The sequence below is a fragment of the Pan paniscus genome, chromosome 9, assembly GCF_029289425.2.
Source record: "Pan paniscus chromosome 9, NHGRI_mPanPan1-v2.0_pri, whole genome shotgun sequence".
Classification (NCBI taxonomy): domain Eukaryota; kingdom Metazoa; phylum Chordata; class Mammalia; order Primates; family Hominidae; genus Pan; species Pan paniscus.
The window spans coordinates 79,607,330-79,629,653 of record NC_073258.2 but is presented as its reverse complement, the minus strand read 5'-3'; the positions used below and the strand labels follow the sequence as shown (position 1 = coordinate 79,629,653).

Sequence of the window (22,324 nt, the reverse complement as noted above, 5' to 3'; positions counted from 1 at the left end):
CTAGAACTATGACAGACAGAGGCCATGGTTAGCTTGTCTTTATATCTCTAGCAGCTAGCCAGCTGTTAATCCATGAACTCAAAGAATTGAGAAATCATACATGTATTGTATCAACCATGCATGAAGAATCTTTCTTAAGCCTCTGAACAACTCCTACTTCAGCCTCCAGACTCCATCTGCCTTTCCCTCCCATCTTAGAACATCAGCTGCCATTATTTGGTGGGTTATGGTGGGTCAGGGACTCTGTGCTCTTGTCATTCCCATTTCCCATATGTGACTATTGAAGCTCAGAGAGGCAAAGTAACTTGCCCACAGTCATAAGTAGTGGACTATGCTCTGAACTCAGGCCTATTTGACTCCAAAGTCTACCCTTTTGCCTACTATTTTGTTGTTGTTAACTCCTTCTTCATGTTTTATCAGTCTAATGAGACCATCACATGTCTCAGTGGCAGCTCTTTCATGGTTTCGCGGTGATCAGGGGGCTGATTTTTCATTGTTGATGATAGGCTGCATGAGGATCAAGCAAGACTGTATATGAAGCCACTTTGGACACTGTTATGGGCTACATGGGCTATGGGATGGATTAGTGTTGGGCATCTTGCCAGTCATTTGAGTATCGGTGTCTTCATTGTCAGGTGCACCTGGAGTGGCCCACAGACTTAGCCATCAACCCAATGGACAACTCACTTTATGTCCTCGACAACAATGTGGTCCTGCAAATCTCTGAAAACCACCAGGTGCGCATTGTCGCCGGGAGGCCCATGCACTGCCAGGTCCCTGGCATTGACCACTTCCTGCTAAGCAAGGTGGCGATCCACGCAACCCTGGAGTCAGCCACCGCTTTGGCTGTTTCACACAATGGGGTCCTGTATATTGCTGAGACTGATGAGAAAAAGATCAACCGTATCAGGCAGGTCACCACTAGTGGAGAGATCTCACTCGTTGCTGGGGCCCCCAGTGGCTGTGACTGTAAAAATGATGCCAACTGTGATTGTTTTTCTGGAGACGATGGTTATGCCAAGGATGCAAAGTTAAATACCCCATCTTCCTTGGCTGTGTGTGCTGATGGGGAGCTCTACGTGGCCGACCTTGGGAACATCCGAATTCGGTTTATCCGGAAGAACAAGCCTTTCCTCAACACCCAGAACATGTATGAGCTGTCTTCACCAATTGACCAGGAGCTCTATCTGTTTGATAACACTGGCAAGCACCTGTACACCCAAAGCCTGCCCACAGGAGACTACCTGTACAACTTCACCTACTCTGGGGACGGCGACATCACACTCATCACAGACAACAATGGCAACATGGTAAATGTCCGCCGAGACTCTACTGGGATGCCCCTCTGGCTGGTGGTCCCAGATGGCCAGGTGTACTGGGTGACCATGGGCACCAACAGTGCACTCAAGAGTGTGACCACACAAGGACACGAGTTGGCCATGATGACATACCATGGCAATTCTGGCCTTCTGGCAACCAAAAGCAATGAAAACGGATGGACAACATTTTATGAGTAAGTACTAAAACAAGGCCATTTGATGATTTTGTTTCATTAATTCATTGTAGGATTGGAGGTAAATTGATTGAGTATTTTATTTTAATTCAGGATTTGGGATAAAAACTATTACTTATAATACATTCTACATGTTCATATTCCACATGATTTCTCCTAGGAAGGAAATGGTCTAGTGGAGAAGGCATAAGCTTTGGAGTCAGAGGAGCTGGGCGTCAGTTCCCACTCTACCATGGACTTAATCCCTCTTGGCCTCAGTTTCCACATCTGTAGAATGGATACAGTGGATACCTGCCCAGCATACCACAGGGAGATGGTGTAGATGAAAAGTACTTGCCTGATGAAGTGCTAGCATCTTCATATGACCACTGTCCACAAATGTGGCAAGGGGAGAAGGAACAGACACATGTGGATGAATTTTCCACATAATTGAAGCTCATGTCTTCAAATTCCAAAAAAAACCCTTTTCATTTTAACCATTTTGCATGGGACTTTTCTTATGAAGTGTATTGCATACCTCCCTTCTCAAACACACTACGCAGTCATAATGAAACCTTTCTTTTTCTGATTCAGGGTCATTAATAAGGAACAACAATTGCATATTATGCTGTAATATGAAGAGAGCTTTCAGGAAGTGGGGAAATGAGGATATAGACCCCTTTGCCCCTGCCTGAAGTGATTTTAAACCATTACTTTATTAGGCCCTGTATCTAAAGGGTAGGTTTCTCTGCCTCCTCCCTCAGGGTTGTGCTGTGGTGTCACTATTTATTTCAGTCCTAGTGCCCACCTCAAGTGGCTCATTTCTTTATTCTTCATCCAGTGGAGGACTTCTTAAGAGGTGTGATCAGAGAACCAGAAGTTCAGCTTATTATAATCCTAGCAACAATTAAATATATATATCTGGGGTGTTCCTCTAAGAGATATTTTAATGAATGGACTAACATCGCTCTTTCTACTTAGATTTTTTTAAGCTGCTTTTTGAGGTCTTAGCCATGGTTCAAACGACTGAGATTGCTGAATATGTCACCATTAGATAAGCATGTGAGAGGTGGGGAAGGAACTAGCCTTGTTGAGTATCAGCTGTGGGCTAGGAGCTACACCACTGCATTTAATCTGCACAACAGCTCTGAGGATGGGTGATATTATCCATTTTACAGACATAGAAACTGAGGCTCTGAAGGCTCCTTTGCCCACTGTTTGATAGTGAGACATGGCAGAACAGAGATCGCAGTCCAAGTCTGATGCCAGAGCTTGGGCTTTCTCAGTGCTGCCCTGCTGCCCTCCCTGCATCCTACCCCCGCACCAGTGCCACACTGAGTTTGTTAATTCCAAATGAACCTGACTCTTTAAAGTTTTTCTCAAGCTTGATCAAGCATCAGTTTCTAACAGTCCTAGCAGAATCCAAAGGAAAAGGATCTGTAGTTGATTTTTAAATATAATTTGAACAAACATGTCACAGCGATTTGTACAAAGTTCACTGGCTAAATTCCTTTCTCCAAACAAGGACCTTGTTAATTACAAAGAAAAGACAAAGATCCAGGAAAACAGCAATTATCTTGATTAACTCATTGGAATGGAAATACGCTAAATAATTCCATTTTGCCCATTGCCCGATGGAAATCTCTTATACATTATTTAGCCAATACAGGGGTTTCTTTGTCAGAGCAAGTCTGTGCACTCAATTAGTTCCCAAAGTCACTCCCTCAGATCCCAAACCGAATGCTCACACATCACTGCATCCGTTACGCTCCACCACCCCTGAAATCTAAAACGGTTTCCTACACTTCTACCAGGAAAGATCCCTCCCTTTCTTTCCTTGATGAAATATACAGCTATAGTTGATGTTTAGTGAAGAAGGAAAAGTTTTTACAATTGCTTTTTTATAAAATGGCGTCTGGAATTCCAAAGACTGCACTTCATAGCAGTACCCAAGAGTGGTTATCCTTGTTAACACAAACCAGAAGTGGTAGATAAAAGTCCTAAAATAGAAAGGGAAACTAGTTTGTTTTTGTTTTTGTTTTTGTTTTCTGAGATCCTACTATGTGCCAGGCTCTTTCCCATTTAATCTTCACAGCAACCTCAGAATGGCAGGAATTATCATCCACATTTTTTACATATGAAGTACAGAGAGATTAGATAACAAGCCTGAAACCACACAGTGAGTATGTAGCAGAACCAGAACACAAGTCCCTGTTCTTTCAACTGTACTGGCTAGGGTCACCTACATTCTTTGTGACTTATCTGTACGATAGGGATGAAAATAGTTATGTATTTCATAGGAATAGTATGAGGTTCAAAATTTCAGTGAGATAAAATATGGAAAGCTCAGTGTCTGATTGATTGTAAGTACTCAAATGATAGCTGCTGCAGTTGTTGTTGTTGCTGTTGTTGCTGTTGTTAATGCAAGCAATATTAGTGGCGGTACCAGTAATTGCAGAAGTGTTGTTTGGGTGTGAAAGGTATTTCCCAGGAGCAACTGCAAGTAAACTAATCAAAAGAGTAGACAAAAGTTTTAATTGAGGTAGGTAGGAATCAGAGGTCAGGTGAGAAGAGCAGAATCAAGTATGAGAGATCAAGAAATGAACTAAGAAAGAAGTCAGATCCCTGAGAATATCCAAAGTCGGCTGGAAAATAACACGCAGAGCCACCCAAGGCAAAATGGTCCAGCTCAGACTGAGAATGAAGCAAGGGTGCCAGACACCTATTTTCACTGGCTGCGAGCCATGTGACTCAGGGACAGGCTAGCTGGCCTCCAGACCCAAGTCTCAACCAGACAGAAATAATCCCCTGCCCTACCCCATTTCTGGGCCATTGTGAGGACTAAAAAACTAAATAAATACTGAAAGTAAAAATACTTTGCAAACTATGAGGCTGTCTAGAATTAGAGGTGTACAGATATTTCATTATGGTGTTTCTTAACAAGGATTTGGACAGATTTTGCCAATGAACCATTAATCTAGTGAATTTTCTACCTTTAGCTTCATGAGGCAGTTTAGTAGATTATAACCGAAATGTTGTATTTTTCTAAAAAAAAAAATTGCCCAGGTTTGCCTGTGACATAGGCTATTATTGAAACAAGCTGTTTGTTTATTTGTTTGTTTGGTTGGTTGGTTGGTTGGTTGGTTGGTTGGTTGGTTTGGTTTGGTTTGGTTTTTGAAATGGAGTCTCGCTCTGTTGCCCAGGCTGGAGTGCAATGGTGCGATCTTGGCTCACTGCAACCTCCACAGTTCTCCTGCCTCAGCCTCCTGAATAGCTGGGATTACAGGCATCTGCCATGACGCCCGGCTAATTTTTGTATTTTTAGTAAAGATGGGGTTTCACTATATTGGCCAGGCTGGTCTCAAACTCCTGACCTCAAGTGATCCGCCCACCTAGGCCTCCCAAAGTGCTGGGATTACAGGCATGAGCCACCACACCCGGCCTGAAACAAGTTTTAAGTCAGCTTTGCCAATTCTCTTAAAAGATTAAATAGTACACCTAACATAAACATCACACACTTCAGAGCACCTTGATTTACACGGTTCACAGTTTTGGAGAATCAAGGTTACTTTCCTCCCCTCAGCCCACAGGTCTGCTGGTAGGAAGCTCAAAGGAGTCTGAAATGCAGTCCCCATCTCCCATGTGTGGCATCGTTACTCTCAGACTTAGCTCCTGATCAGATGGCATTTGGTGGCTGAGAAAATGGCCTCATAAGTATGAGGCAGGTTCCAGAATTGACTTGCTGGACGGATATGAGCAACCCCCTTCCCTGAATTTCATAGGGGAAGGGGCTCTGGCCTCCCACAGTGCCCTGTGACAACTCCTATTATAATTATGCTCACCTTAACTACTGTGAGACACTTACAAATTTGTCTTTGCATCAAGCTTAGGGTTTGCCAACTAGTCGGCTGACAGATAGTCAATATTTTATAATGACACGTAAATTCAGAATGGAAGGGAAATAGAGACAGGAAGAAAAGATATGCTGTAGTGAGAAGAATGCTAGATTCACGTCTGAGCACCAGCACTGCCAGTGCTCCCAACGGGACATAGAATTCAACTGAAATGGGTCAAATGAAGAGATTTGGCCTCTGGTTTTTACTTGGGGATAGGAAAGCTGGAAAGTGCATCATGACCAACCTTATCATGAAAATAAGCCAGACAAAAGGTAAATTCGTGCGTTTCCTTGAACTCCTTCACTGAGGTCAAATCCAAGGAGAGACAGAGTCTTGCAGAAAGAGACAAGATGTGGGCCCTGCACCACATCTTGCTGCTTGTGGGCAGATGCACCAGCCCCGGGGAGAAAGAGTTCAGCTGGGATGGCTGGTGAATTTACAAAGGCTAAGTGTGTACTGGCAAGAGAGTCTGAAGCCCTTGGAGGCTGTAGCAATTGGGCAGGTCCATGTCTTCTTAGGGACTTTTTTCTCTACAAATCCCACCAGGAGTTTTCCCACAGAAAAGAGTGAGGAAAGATTTAAGAAGAAAGTGTCCCTTGTGGTAGACCTGGGGGAAGGTCACAGCAGCTGCTGAGGGAGGAGCATACACCCCTGACCCCTCTACCCAGACCCTGCTCACCTCATCTTCCATCAGGAACAACACCCTTCATCTGTGAAGAGAAGGGCAGCGAACACTGTCCTGCCTAGGCACTGGGGAAAATCCTTTCAGCTGAATGAGGGAAGAAAAGAAATGGAAAAAAAAAAATCCCACATACCTGAGAGTCGGAACTCTAGCAAAGGCTTTGCCACCACCATAGTTAGCTGAAAGGCTAAAAGCATCAGTGAAGGGCAGAAGACTGCTGGGAGGGAGTTAGAGAACGGCAGGAACATGGAAAGAGACCCTCTCTGAGTCAGCACAAAGTGAGGACCCAAGGGCTGAACTGTGGACCTTGAGGGAAAAAAACCCTCTGGCAAACCAGTTTCACATCCTAAACACAGGGAATTGCTAAGGGAATTTAAAACCCCTATGATACCCAAAGGCTAACCATAAACAGACTTCAAATCCTAGGTTAACCCAAACCCCCTCACAAAAGTCCTAGCACAAGGAAACTCACACCCATTTCCAGGCATAAACCTGTCACTCAGGCTCTACCATGCTACACAAGATGTCACGCTTTCAACCGAACGTACAAAAGGGCAAGAAAAGGCAACACATTCCCGAGAGGCAAAGAAATCATCAGAATCACGTTCAGGTATGACACGGGTGTTGAAACTATCTGTCAGAGAATTTAAAATAACTGTAATTATTTTAAAGGCTCTAATGGAAAAGGTGAACAATGTGCAAGATCAGATGGATAATTTTAGCAGAGAGACAGAAATGATAAGAAAGAATCAAATGGAATTGTTAGAAATGAAAACCACGGTTATAAGGATGAGAAATGCCTTTGATGGGCTGCTCTCTCTGGAGGACACAGCATGACACAGCTGAGGAAAGAAGATGGTTAATAGAAATTACCCAAACTAAAATACAGAGAGGAAAAAAAAGAGTGGAAAATGCAGAACATGGCATTCAAGATCTGTGGGACAACATCCAATGGTCTGATATACATGTAATTGGAATTCCAGGAGAAGAGGGAAAAAATAGGGCAGAAGAAATATTTGAGGAAATAATGGCAGAGAATTACCCATAATTAATAATGGACACCAAACCACAGATCCAAAAAGCTCAGAAAACACCAAGCAGAATAAGTACATACACACACACACACACACACACACACACACACACAATTTCTAGCCATATATTCAAATGGCTGAATTAAAAAGGAGAGACAGAAAACCTTAAAAGCAGCCAGGAAAAAAAAAATGCATTTTATAAGAGGAACAAAGGTAAGAATTACAGCAGACTTCTTATCAGAAACTGTGCAAGCCAGAAGACAGAAGTGCTGAAAGAAAAAAAAAAAGAAAAACTGTCCACAGCCAGGTGCAGTGGCTCACACCTGTAATCCCAGCACTTTGGGAGGCCAAGGCAGGTGGATCACCTGAGGTCGGGAGTTCGAGACCAGCCTGGCCAACATGGTGAAACCCCCACCTCTACTAAAAATACAAAATTAGCTGGGCATGGTGGTGCGCACCTGTAGTCCCAGCTACTCGGGAGGCTGAGGCAGGAGAATCGCTTGAATCCAGGAGGCGGAGGTTGCAATGAGCTGAGATGTGCCATTGCACTCCAGCCTGGGCAGCAAGAGTGAAACTCTGTCTCACAAAAACAAACAAAAAAAAATTGTCCACTCAGATATTATACTCAACAAAAATATCTTTCAAATGAAGACATGTTATAGAGGTATAGGGAGGGGTAAGGGAACCTAGAAAGGTTGCTAATAGCCTGGGCAACATAGAAATACCCATCTCTACCAAAAAAAATTTTAATTAGCTGGATGTAGTGGCACACACCTGCAGTCCTAGCTACTCAGGAGGTTGAGGCAGGAAGAGCACTTTTCAGCCCAGGAGTTCAAGGGTGCAGTGATCGATAATCACACCACTGCACTCCAGCCTGGGCAGCAGAGTGAGATCCTGTCCCTAAGCAAATTAATTAATTAATTAAAAATAAAAATAAAGGACGCTGAGGCACCCAGGCACTAAAAACAGTGAATAGCCATTACCAACCCCCAGGCTGCAGAGCAAGGTGGGAAAGTTGAAGGATATCATGACTGAAGTCCAGTGGGAGCTGTAATGATGAAGGAGAAGCCCCCTAGTTGAAGCTGAAATCATGGATCCACGCAGCCACTGTTAGAGATTCGGCACTGGAGGAAAGAAGGAGTGAGGAGTGAGGAAAACCTTCTGAATTCCAGTCTCTTGCCCGTGCCTACCACGGACTTAGCTTAACCAGAAGTGAGCCAGCGAGAGTGCCCCAGTGACACAGTCTGCAGGGGTCAGCTTCTCTGGGCAGAGAGAGGACAGAGAATGGATCTGGGAGGTAGGGGGAACAGAGAATAACCAGCACAGAGACTGACTGGCTGTGTGACATGATAGCCATGAGTCGCCAAGCCAGGGTTCAGCCCCAGATCTGCCTGAACCCTAAGCAGTTCCCACCAGAGGCACCACCTCAAATACAGTATGGCAGAGTGGGCCAGATCTTGGGAATCCTGAGGGCTAGAATTCATTTTGGGTACTTAATTTTGTAGGAAATGGACAGCAAGTACAAGGTTTTAATGCAGAAGCCACAAAGTGCTCTGGATCTGATCCAGTTTTGGAGTAGCTAATGATGTCGTGATGACATCTATTACAGTGACATGGGCCAGGGGAACTATTGGTGTGCCTGGGCCAGGAACCATAATTATCCACAGACAATACAGTGCCCAGTTCCCTGACATGGTGATGGTGTTGTTTGAAACAATCAGAAATGAAAGTCATACAAATCAAATCTTATTTTTTAACCAAAAAGTTAAGATCAGCAAAAGTTTAGTATCAGAGGGCAATTCGGCGTTTTCCTTGCCAGCCATGCATAGTAAGTGGCTCGAGATGAAGTATTGAGTGTGAAAAAGAAAGCCTTGCAGTGTGTCTGAAGATGTCCTTTGACAATCCTCTTCTGAGAGCCAAGTTCACAGCAACTATATGAATCTTTTTTTTTGAGATGGAGTCTCACTCTGTCGCCCAGGCTGGAGTGCAATGGTGCGATCTCGGCTCACGGCAACCTCTGTCTCCCGGGTTCAATCAAATCTCCTGCCTCAGCCTCCCGAGTAGCTGGGATTACAGGCACCCAGCCACCGTGCATAGCTAATTTTTATATTTCTAGTAGAGACACAGTTTCACCATGTTGGCCAGGCTGGTCTCGAACTCCTGACCTCAAGTGATCCACCCCCCCTTGGCCTCCCAAAGTGCTGGGATTACAAGCGTGAGTCACTGCGCCTGGCCTATATGAATGTTTTATGTGTTTTCTTTCACTGTGCTCCAAAGATGCTTTGGATAAATGGAATGAAGAAAAATCAGTGGGAGGAAATAATGAAAAGCCAGTCATCTGGTCATCCCTATCATACCCCCAACTGGGGGCTTGGCATCGCTGCAAAGTCAATTGCAGTGGTAGCAAGCAAAGCGTCCTGAAAATAAAACAACTGCCAGTCTTCTTGACCCACCTGAGACTTGGGAAAACAGTGTTTTCTATATACCGCAGTGATGAACCCAAAGATTTTTATTTGAAACAGCATCATTTTTATGGGAAGCTTGATGAATAAAACACATTATTTAAGATTAAACAGACCTGACTTTGAATTTATATTCCTCTACAAGCTGTGTGATCTTAGGCAAGTTGCTTATCCTCTCTGAGCCTCCTCTTCACCATTTGTGAAATGATGATAATAATAATGCCTACATCAGAAGATGATGATGAGCATGATGCTTGGTACCTAAAAGGTACCACATGAATATTAGTGACCTTTCTCCACCTCATTTGGACAAGGAAAGGTAAAACAAATGAATTTCTTCGTTGCTCTCAGCCCATGTCTTGAATCAACAATAATATCTATTATTTACTTATATATTTATTCATTAAGTAAACATGTACTGAGTACTGTCTACCTGCTGGGTACTCCTCTGGGCACTAAGAATACAGACAAGGTCTCTGTCCTCATGGAGCTTATATTAGGAGGAGACAGAAAACAAAGAACAAATAAATAATAAGTATAGTGAGGTCAATAAGAAAATATGATACAAAGGTTGGGGGGACTTATCTGTCTTAGAAGCGGTGGTCAGGGAAGACCTCACTGAGGTGATAACATTTGATCTGAAACATGATTGATGACAGGAACAAGCCATACCAACACTGGAGGGAAGAGCATTCCCGCAGAGGGAACGGGAAGCATGAGCACCCCAGCATGCACTGACTTTGGCATGTTTGGGGACCAGAAGCAGATACAGGGAGAAGAAGGACGTGCTGAGAGTGACGTTCCAGGTGAAGTCAGAAAGAAAGGCAGGAAGGAGCCAACATTCAGCCAACATTCATTGACACAAGGAAGCACATGCTATATGCCACACACTCTAAGCTACAGGGATACAGCAGGGTCCAAATGAAGTCCCTGCCCTCAGGGAGTTGACATTCCACTGAGGGCAATCTCCTGGGGTCCTGGGGGCCCTGGGAAGAAGTTTCCCTTTCATTTTAAGTAGGTTACCTCTTTTGGTCTTCATGTGTCTCTATGAAACAGGATTATTATCCCCATTTATAGAAGAGAAAACAGAGGCTCACCGAGGTTATATGATATAGCCTGCCTGAAATTGTATCATTTGTGGTGGAGACTTGATAGTTAGGAGGAACACAGAGCCAAGTGCCCGTCCTCTAGATCACATTACTGGCAAGTGTAGAGCCAGGATGCAAAGCCTAGACTATCTGGCTCCAGAGACCTTTTTAAAAAACTATTCCTTTCATTCCTCTTGGTTAGAAAGACAGAAAATTTGCCAGTACTTTGTGGGTTCCCATAATGAAAACTGTCACAAATGTAACTAAGCCATTGTCCAGATGCCACCTAATCATGGGGCCGGGACTTGAGGCAGCCACTTGGAGCCCAGAGAGTTCAGAGAACTGCCCCTTCCAGGTCCCTGCACTTTGTTGTGACAGCTCTGTGGTGGAGAAGAAAGGGTTCTGTAGAGGTGGCTCACAGGGCAAAGGTGTGCGGGGCCCAGAGGACTGGCAACCCTACTTCTTCCCATCCACAGTCAGAAGGAGCAGTTCTGGTGGGATAATTACAGGTATCAATCAAGCAGCAAAGAGATCCAGGTCATTTCCCAAGCTCTGGAAGGTACTACAATGAATGAATAGGAGACAAGAAAATTTTATAAATTGGTTGCTCTATATGATGTTCATTTCATTAAGACATTCAGTCCTTCTAATGGAAAATGTGAAGAGTGGAAATTACTGTTTTTTTGACCCTCTCATATAAAATGAAAACCAGATCTTGAAGGCATGGGGCCTTTTCATTGTATCTTCTTTAGGATCAATTTAATTATGCCTTACAAGCTACCTTCAATAATAATTGCAATTGTCTGCCTTTATACAAAGCCTCTTTCTGTCTTCAAGACTAAAACTCTAGTGAGATACCTAGGGAGATTGCCAAAGTGTTATTTAGTAAGAGTTGTTTTTTCCATATTTTGGCATTCAGCAAGTGTTTATCATGTACCTACTGTGTGTCCAGCTTGTGCCAAGTCCTGTAGGAGGGAATGTGTGAATGAATCATGGTGTCTCCTCTCCCACAAAGCAGGAAAGAGGCCTTGCACATCCAATCCTGTATTCATTTATTTGTTCAGCCAACATTCCCTGCCCGTCCTCTCTATGCCAGTTCCAATGCTGGTGAAGCAGAGATGAACTGAGAGCCAGTCCTCCAGGGTCACGCTGCTGGCAGGTGGCAGAACCCAGGTGGTGTCAATCCACAGACTCCACAGACCTGTTCTGACCTTAAGCACTCACAGTCCAAAGAGGGGGACGACTTGTATATCAACACTGCAGTGCAGGGGAGGCATTCTAGGACAGAGCTGTGCACAGGATATCACTGGGAGAAGGGACAGGAAAAACCAGGGAGGGCTTTAGGAGGTGGCATTTGAGCGAGGCCATGGTAGAAGTGGTGTCAAAGTGACATCTGACTCCTAATTAACAATCTATCAATTCTTATCTGTAAAACTCCACAAATGGCTTTGCAGTGTCTTGCATGGTATAATAAAATCTTTTTCATGTGGTTAGGTCAGGAAAATAGACAGTCCAAGTGAATAGTCTTATTTTAATAAAGAGTATGTACAGGGATTACAGGTGTTCAAAGAGTCAGCCTAGAACAGCATCCCCATCCCATTAAACTGCTGGACTGAAATGGATCTTCCTGTTGATTTAAAAGATGACTCAGGATCTGACTGGACCCAGCTTAATCATGAATCACAGATACAGTTAAGATGACCAGGGCAAAACCAGTTTTGGGGGTCTTGATTTTTAGCTCAAAAACTTGGAGTACCCTAGTAATATTTTGCTGAAAATGCCTGGAAATTGTTATCTTCAACTTGCCCTGTAAGTGAGACTCCTATGCACAGCCTGGAATTTAAGGCATCTGCCTCCCCAGATGGCCATGCTCATGAGCTCTCACGTGTGGTTTTACCTTGCTTGTCACAACACTTTTCTGATTATGAAAATAATCCATGTTTATTATTTTTAAATCATGGAAATATACATAAATAAGCAATTCAAATCACCTGTAATTCTACCTCCCAGAGATAACCACTGTCAATATTTTTGTATGTTTCCTTCCTATTCAAATTTCCAGTGGCCACAAATGGTTAAAAAGAATCCCAGCCTCTCTCAGAGTTGAAGGGAGCAGAGCTCTGAGAGGGTCTCCATGTGAGAGAAGTCTCTGGACATGCATCTCAGATCTTTACTCCAAGACACCCTCCTTCCTAGCCGCCGTCTCTCAGAACTACTGCTCACTTAGCTCTGCGAGGCAGTCCACCCCTTTGACCACCCATTCCAGGTTTCAGCCTCCCCTAGGCCAGACTGACCTTTTCCTGGCAGAACCTGACTCCATACTAAGAAAGAGAAAGGAGAAATCATGGCAGGACATGGGTTTTTGAAGCCCCCAACCACCCACAGGAGAGCCTCTGATAGAGCCACAGCCTTGCCTGCAGCCCCGCCCAGGGAGTGTATTCGAGGCCACAGCACTGCCTGCCATCCTGAAAAGGCCCCAGCCGCAGAGGCATCCAACTTCCCCAAAGGCCACCGGCCCCTCCCCCAGAATTGGTCTTAGGACAAAAACAGGGGTGACATATTCAGAAGACCTCTACCAATGCCTCCTCTGTGGCAGAGTGTGCCAGGGACTGTTAGATTCAGTGTAGAGTGCTGTGATCTGTGCCAGGCTCAGGCACGGAAATAGTTGGCAAATGGCAGAGTCTGTAGTGCAGCACCCAAGTCTGACCTTGGGCAGAGAATTCCTGAGCAAAGACCTGCCTAATCTCACCCACCAAGTCTCCCCTGATACCATAGGAGCTGCAGACCCAGGAATCCCAGCAAGAAGCCAGGCCCAGCTGAAGGAAGAGCCTGGACAGAGCTGAACTCTTTGACCTTTCATTGCCTCATTGTGAAAACCCACACAGGAACCCAGGGGCCAGCTTTACCCCAGAAGTAAAAACAAAACAGTTAAAAAAAAAAAAAAAGCCAGTAGGGAGACCTGAAGTACACAGGGGCAACCGTGTCCAGGAAGTCAGTCAGGAATATTGCCATGTAGAGGAAGAACTGTGTCCCCATTCACACACAAGTGCAAAAAGGCTATTTAAGCCTGCCTTTTTACACTTCATCCTCCCCTAATTAAAAACAATAATTAAAATGTTAATAGCCCACTCCTGCCAGGGAGGAGTGCATGTGTTGAATACTTGCAAATGGACGGTACAGAAATGTTCATTGAAGACAGAGAGGCAGGTGGCAGTTTGGAAGCAAATAGATCTGAGTTTGAATTTTGATTCTACCCACACTTAATTAGCTGTGTGACCTTGAGCAGGTGACTTCACTTTTCCAAGCCTCAATTTCTGATTCTCCAAAAAAGAGATAATACATACCTTTTAGACAAGGATTAAATGAGGATTACATGAAAAATGTATTAAATGAGGATTACATGAAAATGCATGAAAAGCAACTAGCACCATGCCTCGTATATTGGAGGTGTTCAATGATGGTAGGTATTTCTTTTATTATTATCAGGAGAATAGTAAAGAGAATTAAGATTCAATTATGATGCTTTAGAAAGACCATACCTGAGCAAAGCTGTGGGGGTTCTAAGAGTTGCAGTTACAAAAATGCTTAGTGCCAGATGTAAAATCTAGATGGAAGGGGTTGCAAGAGGCAAGACACCATTTATCTAGGCTAAGTCCTGGTTTGAATTCAGAATCCCCTTTTCCCAGGATGTGTAGAAACCTAGGAAACCCCTGGGTAATAGCTCCCATTTCTAGTGTTTTTCAGGAAAAACCTGTACGACCAGTTCTTGCGGGTTTTGCAGAGGGTATTCAGGCATCAAGCTTGACTACATCATTTCTGGGGAGTCTCCCAGTTCTAAGATTCTGGGTCAGCTGTCTCATTATGGCCACCATCATCTCTCCCCCTCACAATTGAATTCTAGTTTATAGCTGTACTCCTGGGCAGTAGGCAGGTCAGTGTTATCATCCCCACTGGGTTAGGGAATGGAGACTCAGAGAGGTCAGTTATTTTCCTGCAGCTGGATATCAGCAGGTGGAGTCACATCCTGAAATCTATGTACCAGGTCCTGTGCAAGATATGTGGGAGACATGGGAATGTATCCAGCCAGAAAGAAAAGCAGAGCACAGCAAAACCATGGCATGAGGTAGAATGCACCAAGTTCCAGCTAGAGCACCATTATATTTCTACTACTCAGTGCCACCCCTTGGTTTCCAGGTACGACAGCTTTGGCCGCCTGACAAATGTGACCTTCCCTACTGGCCAGGTGAGCAGTTTCCGAAGTGATACAGACAGTTCAGTGCATGTCCAGGTAGAGACCTCCAGCAAGGATGATGTCACCATAACCACCAACCTGTCTGCCTCAGGTGCCTTCTACACACTGCTGCAAGGTAAGTCAGGTGGGGGCCAGGGGACTTTGAGGCAGAGGGGTGGGAAGACCCCTTTGGAGGAGGATGGCACAAGAAATAGGCTGCTGCTGGAGCTGCCCAAGAACAGGAAAGCATTACAACTCTCTGTATTATCACCTAATTTGCAAAATATACCAGCCTGAGTCAAGTAAATTCCCTCTCAGAAGCTTAAGAATAATATTTTATTGTCCTATCCTGTTATCAGAACAAAGGGTAGGGAATTCATTAGCTGCTAATCCAGGTGACCTCGCTATTCTGCCATCCTAATGACTCCCAGATTAACAGACACACTCACACTGGTGTAGGTGAGGACAAAGGACAAAAATAATTACACATAATTATGAAAGGGATTTGATTATGGAGAAGTCCTTCCTGAAGCCCAGGTGAGAAGGTTTGTGCCTCTTCTAGGATTTCATAGAAAAGAGACCCTTCTTTGCATTTGTCAAATCATCCTGTTATGGGTTGGTCTTTTAGCTTCAAGTAAAAAGATTTCACAATGATGAAATCTTGCTGTTAATTATCTGCCTCAATTGTTCTCATGGGATGTGGTGACCCAGGTGGGCTTGCAGCTTTGTGGGATTTAGTAAACTTGAAAAGAAAGAAGCCATCACCAGGGAAAGCTCTGCCTGATTCTTTCCTGCCCGCTGGATGGCTCTTTGTACCTCCAAAGGCTTTCACACGAAGCAGTGAAAGGAGCCTCAGGGTAAGAGTCAGAAGCCCAAGTTCTAGTTCTGACTCTGCCACCACATCACCCACCGTGACCCTTGGTTTCTTCTCCAGGAAAAGAAAGCAAGCTGAAGCTGTGTGGAATGGGGTGGAGCAGTGAGAAGAGCAGGGGTTCTGGGTGGACAATTTGGGGCCCTGTGCCCACCATGCCAGTTCCCACCTGTGTGAACTGGCTGGGGTCACTCTTCTTCTCTGAGCCTTGGTCTCTGGGTCTGGGAAAGGGGGCTGAATTTTAACACCTGCCCCACAGGGCTGCTCAGTCGATCTCTTTAGACAATGTAGTGACTAGCATGAGCCAAGCACATACTATTGCTCAATAAGCAATACTATTGGATTCATTAAGTAATTAATTAATTAGCAAGCAGTTTAACTTACCATGAGAAAATAAACGTCTGTATATTCTTACAACCACTTTTACTCCCAAATTTAGTCCTTTGCCTTTCAAAGAGCTCCAAGAACAATAAAGGTTCTCAAAGAAAGAGAAACCACACGCTGGAATTCCTTCTTCACCAAGCACCTTTAACCGTGGTTTTTGAGGAAAACTCAGTGTTTCTTCTGTGCTCACACAATAGTCATCAACAGAAGACTTCTGTGACCAAATATAGGCAGAGGTGGGGTTCTCCCCACCATGAAGCAAGCAATCAGCTCTGCAGTGGACACCAGCTGGGTGTCCTTCAACTCAATTCCAACACTATCTACCTGGAGATGGCCTCAAATCCCACAGGTTGAGGGCTCAGTCCCCAAAACTGCCCCCCCAACCCCGCCCCATCTATCATACTTCAGACACCAGTCACAAGTCTGGGCCTCTGGAACTTCTATCTGACTGGCTTCTAGTTGAGATTTTCATGACTGCTTCTTTGGGTTCAGTTAATTTACTGGAACAGCTCACAGGACTAGAGAAATACTTACATTTACCAGTTGATCATAAAGGACATTACCAAGGGTATAGACGAAGAGATGTGTATGACAAGATATAGGGTAAGGGACGTGGGGCTTTCACACCCTCCCCAGGCACATCACCCTCACCCCTCCATGGACCTCCGTATGTTCAGCTCCCCAAACTCTGTCTTCTTGGGCCTTTTACGAAGACTTCATTGGATAGGCATGATTGACAACCATGTAGAAATGTGATCGGACCCAGCAAGGCCTGTCTCTTCAGATTCTTCTTGGCCTCTCTGTGCAGCACTCATTCCTTCCTCCAGGGTATGGAGCAGGATCCCCTCTGAAATGTACGTCTTATGACCCACAGTCAGATTAGAGTCCTGCCTTGGAGAGGAGGGCAGGAGAAGGCCAGAGAGAGAGGCAGAGAGATTGTTTCCTAAGGCCTGCTTCTGAGTCCTGAAGTGCCTCAACATTAGAACCAAAGACTATGAGAAGGGGTATAGGAGTTATGAGCTGGGAACTGTGGATATATAATCATAATATCACAAGTGGGTTGGGACAGACCCCAGGGATTTATGCTCTGACTGGATTATTGCCAAGAGAAGGTACAGTTTCTGAGGCAGCCAAGATCTTGCCTGACCAAGGACTGCAGGACCACCAATTACTCAGACATCTTGTCCTTCAGGCCTGTCTTGTTCCCTGTGATTAAGAATTATCCATCCATTCCATACTGCTAAACTGGCTGTGAGTATTTTTCTCAAAGGTTCATGTGGGCTTTCTTATATTTGGGCAACTTTTTAAAATTTGAAAGTGCCACATTCCTCAGTTTTTAAATGTATTCATCTATTTAATAACAACTTTTTAGGCAGAGGGAAAAAAGTCATACTGCTCAAAAGGCATACGTGGACACATTCCAATTTCAAAAAAACATTAAAATGTGAAAAGAAAAATCACTTCTTGGAATCCAGGAAACATGGTACCTGTTTTTCCTCTTTGGTAGCTCTGCCAAGCTCTTTCCTTCTTGAGTACCAGGCTCAGATGCTCAGTTTTGCAGCTGCCTCACTAGAGTCTTTGTGAAAAGCTCTTTCGGTTTCATCTTCTGTTTAAACTGTGGGAAGTAATAAGAAGTAGCTGCTAATGAGCAGCGGCCTTGGGAAGTCACAGCCCACATTAAATGGGATCATCTGAGATGGGCCTCTACAGATGCTGTTCCCTCCAAGTCACCATTAATGGACATATGTGGATTCAGCAAGGAGCGGCTTTAAAGGATAAATTGACACAGGCTTTTTCACTGTTCAAAGGCAGAAAAATATAGATTGTCAGTGAATAATGCATAGCAAGTTTGAGGCAGATTTTAGAATTTTTGCATGTGTGAGAGAGAAAGATGGAGAGAGGAGGGAGTGGGGGGGCCTGTTTGATGCCATTCTAGCAGAAAAGATTCAGTGAGGGTTTCCCATGAAAACTATTGCTTAATAACTATCTTTAGTGCTTGACATAGCCTGGAACATAACTAGTTTCATCCAGCAAAAATTTACTGAGCACATATAATCCTAACGATGATGATAGCTAACATTTTTGGAGCACTTATTAACTGCAAAGCATATTTTCAGCATTTTACATTAAGCAGTACCTCATAAGGTACCTCATATAGTACCGCATATGCCTAGGAGGTAAGTATTATTGTCTCTGTTTTCTGCACGAAGGCAGTGAGAGGCACTCGGAGGTTAGGTAGCTTGCCCCAGTCACACACCTAATTGGGTGTTTGGACCCAGGCAAACAGGCTCTATAGAACCTATTCTCTTAACTGCCAATCTAAAGACAAGGGGCCCTATTCCAGGACCGTGATCAGCACTAGAGAAGTTCACCATGATATGTGTGTGTGTGTGTCTGTGTGTATGTGTGTTTGTGAGAGAGAGAGAAATGGGATGGTGGAGATAGAGGAGAGACAAGAGACACACATGACAGTGACTAGCACAGTGCCGGGCACATAAAACCAGTGACAGCTAACATTTACAAAGCACTATATGCCAAGTACAGTTCTCAGCTCTTCATATTCATGATCTCACTCAATCCTTACAGCATCCTGCAAAGCAGGGTACAATTATTGTCCTAGTATACTGATGAAGTACCAGAGGCATGGAAGGTTAAGAATTTGGCCAAGGTCTTACAGCAAGGCAGCCACAGAGCTGGAACCTGAGCCGAAGTAGCCTGGCTCCAAAGCCAAGCTCCTAATCTCTGTGCCATAGTGCCTCTCACAGCACGCACTCAAATATTGGAGAATTTGTTCATTAACGGAGCAGTGACTCCCACACCCCTCAGCTGCAAGACCACTGAGGAGGCCCATAGAAAGGCTGAGGGGTGTACAGGACAGGGAGTCATACATTCTGGCCAGTGGAACAGGGGAAGCTTCTGGAAAGAGATGACATTTTAGCAGAGCCTGGAGGGAGTCTTAAGCCAGCGCTTACTGAAGACGGGGGCAGTGCAGAGGAAACAGCCAAGGAAGGGCCAGAGACAGGAGAGTGCAGCACAAATCCAGAGATAGTATTTTCATCTATAGAAAGAAACTCTATGTGTATTTTACAGCTGAAATTTGCTTTTTTCACCATAAGTTTCATTTAGTTAAGAATCTAAGTTAAAATGTTTTAAATCAAATTTAAAATTTCAAATCATATGTATATTTAAATCATTGTCATATGCCTGTGACAATGATTTAAAATATGTTTATATTTATGTATTTTTTTGTCATTCTGTCAGTGGTTTAAGTGTCAAAGTTATTTTTCACCTTGTTATAAAAAACATTGTTACCTTAGAGTGTATCAAGAGCCTTAAAAATGTTCAACCTGCCAGGTATGGTGGCTCACACTTGTAATCCCATTGCTTTTGGAGGCTAAGGTGGAAGGATTGCTTGAGCCCAGGAGTTCAAGACCTGCCTGGTCAAATATTGAAACCTGGTCTCTACAAAATATTTCAAAAATTAGCCGGGTGTGGTGATGCATGCCTATAGTCCTAGCTACTTGGGAGGCTGAGGTTGGAGGATTGCTTGGGCCGAGGAGTATGAGGTTACAGTGAGCTATGATCACATTGTACCACTGCACTACAGCCTGGGCAACAGAGCAAGACCCTGTCTCCAAAAAAAAAAAAAAAAAAGTTCAACCCTTTTCTCTAGTAATCCTACTTTTAGGAATCTATTTTGATTTGAAAATCTAAAATGAAGATATTGGATATTGATTTATCTAAAAAGTATTTTTGAGGTATAATTCACATAGCATAAGATTTACTCTTTAAAAACATACAATTGTGTGGCTTTTAGTATATTTATAAAGCTGTGCAATCATCACTATGATCCAATTCTGGAACATGTTTATCACCCCAAAGAGAAATCCCATACCCATTCGCAGCTGCTCCACATTCCCTCCTGCCCCTCAGCCTTTGGCAACCACCGTCTCTAGAGATTTTTGCCTATTCTGGACATTTCATATAAGTGGAGTCAGACAATATGTAGCCTTTTACATGTGACTTCTTTTTCACTTAGAATAATGTTTAAACTAAATATATACAGTGGTACTTATAATTCTGAAAAACTGGAATCAAACTGAATATCTATTTGAGGCTTGATTAAATAACTTAAAGTATTTTCATACAGTGGAATATCGTATGGTCATTAAGAAAAATGTTTATGAAAAATATTCAGTAACATGATATAATACAATGATCAGTGAAAAACTGTATAACTGTTTTAAAACTCTTATCTATTTTAAACTGTAATGTAAGGGCATTTGGAAATATCCTAAAATCTACAAATATACAAAATATTTACAATGGTTTTCTTTGGATACGGAGAATCTGGATGGTGTTCTCCATGTATTTTCCTCGCTTTCTTCAGTGATGATGTATTGCTTTCATAGTTAGGAAAAGCATCCTTTAAAGTCCCCTCCACCGCCTCTGCTGTCCTCACACCTCCCTCCACCTTCGTTCCTTCTGAGCAGTCTGTGCTTGTCCTCTCCTGCAGACCAAGTCCGGAACAGCTACTACATCGGGGCCGATGGCTCCTTGCGGCTGCTGCTGGCCAACGGCATGGAGGTGGCGCTGCAGACTGAGCCCCACTTGCTGGCTGGCACCGTCAACCCCACCGTGGGCAAGAGGAATGTCACGCTGCCCATCGACAACGGCCTCAACCTGGTGGAGTGGCGCCAGCGCAAAGAGCAGGCTCGGGGCCAGGTCACTGTCTTTGGGCGCCGGCTGCGGGTGAGCGAGGCCTCTGGAGGTGGCTGCGTCATGGGGGGAAAGAATGGGGAACGGGAGAACGGGGCTCTGTTCTTGAAATTCCCTGGGACCTCAGTTCACTCATCTGCAAAAGGGGAGAACTAAAGCAGGGAACCATGTGTGATCAGAGACCCTTGTGTGTCTTTTTAGTTTTTACTTGTGGAAACACTACTGGCTTTGGTGTTAGGTCTGAGTTGAATTTCCAGCTTATATTATTCCCTGAGTGAGCTTGGACAGATCAGTAATCTTAGAGCCTCAATTTCATCATCTATAAAATGGGAAGGACAAGGCCAATTTTACAAGTTGCTACAAGGATTAGAAGTAATATATTAAGCATCTTAGAGTCTGGCTCATAGCAAGTGGTCAATAATAGCTACTCTTATTGTTATTGTTATGATTTATTACCATTATTGCTATTACTATTGCTAGCATGTCCCAAAATTCAGCTCAGCTACTTAGAACCTAAGCTACATTCTCCAAAATGACCTCACCCGAGCCATCACTGCTGGGGCTGGCATCATGGTCTGACATTCAGAGTGCTTTTGAATATGTGGATGCCCTGAGCCAGCTCCTTGTCTGCCTCACATCCTGTGTTTCTGTAGAGTACAGCCTCTGCCAGGGCCTGAGTGCCCAGCTTCTTTTCCCTCCACCTTGAGAAAGGCAGGTGATGAACAGAGGGAAGGTTAATGAACTAGCCATGGCTTTCAGCACAGCACCTTGCACACCATGGGTGCTCAGGAGATACCTGCTGAGATGAAACAAACTACAGAACTAAGCTACATGTTCCTAACATTCCAGAAGCATCCTCATAGCAACACAGCTCAGACTCTCTTAAGTCCCCTGCCCTTCAGCAAAGAAAGTTCATTGAAGCCCCTCTTTTACACATGAGACAATCGAGATCCAGAGAGGGTAAACGATTTTTCCAGAGTCTCATAGCGAGGTGGTGGTAAAGACTAGAAAATAGGCCAGGCACAGAAGCTCATACCTGTAATCCCAGCACTTTGGGAGGCTGAGGCAGGTGGATTGCTTGAGGTCAGAAGTTCGAGACCAGCTTGGCCAACATGGTGAAACTTCATCTCTACTAAAAATACAAAAAATTAGCTGGGTATGATGGGGGACACCAGTAATCCTAGCTACTCAGGAGGCTGAGGCAGGATAATTGCTTGAACCTGGGAGGCAGAGGTTGCAATGAGCCGAGATCGCGCCGCTGCACTCCAGCCTGGGCGACAGAGTAAGACTCTGTCTCAAAAAAAAAAAAACTAGAAAATAGGCCCACAGCAGCTACAGAAACAGTAAGTGACTTATCCAATATCACACAACTGGAACCCAGAAAACCAGGCTTCGTTTGTTCCCTCAACAGCCAAGAGCTCTAGTGACTATCTACTGTGGGAAACAGCCTTGCACTAGCTCCCCG

The 22,324-nt window shown here is 44.2% G+C and overlaps 1 protein-coding gene across 4 annotated transcripts in view; it reads left to right on the top strand.

Annotated features, from left to right (window-relative positions):
• Window positions 1-22,324, top strand: part of TENM4 (teneurin transmembrane protein 4) — a 3,002,963-nt gene that overhangs the window by 2,959,199 nt on the left and 21,440 nt on the right. For all 4 annotated transcript variants that reach the window (XM_063608694.1, XM_063608696.1, XM_063608693.1 and 1 more), the window contains 3 exons: window positions 636-1,513; window positions 14,849-15,021; window positions 20,657-20,892. In XM_063608694.1, the coding sequence (XP_063464764.1) occupies window positions 636-1,513; window positions 14,849-15,021; window positions 20,657-20,892 (1,287 nt within the window). The remainder of the gene's footprint in view (window positions 1-635; window positions 1,514-14,848; window positions 15,022-20,656; window positions 20,893-22,324) is intronic.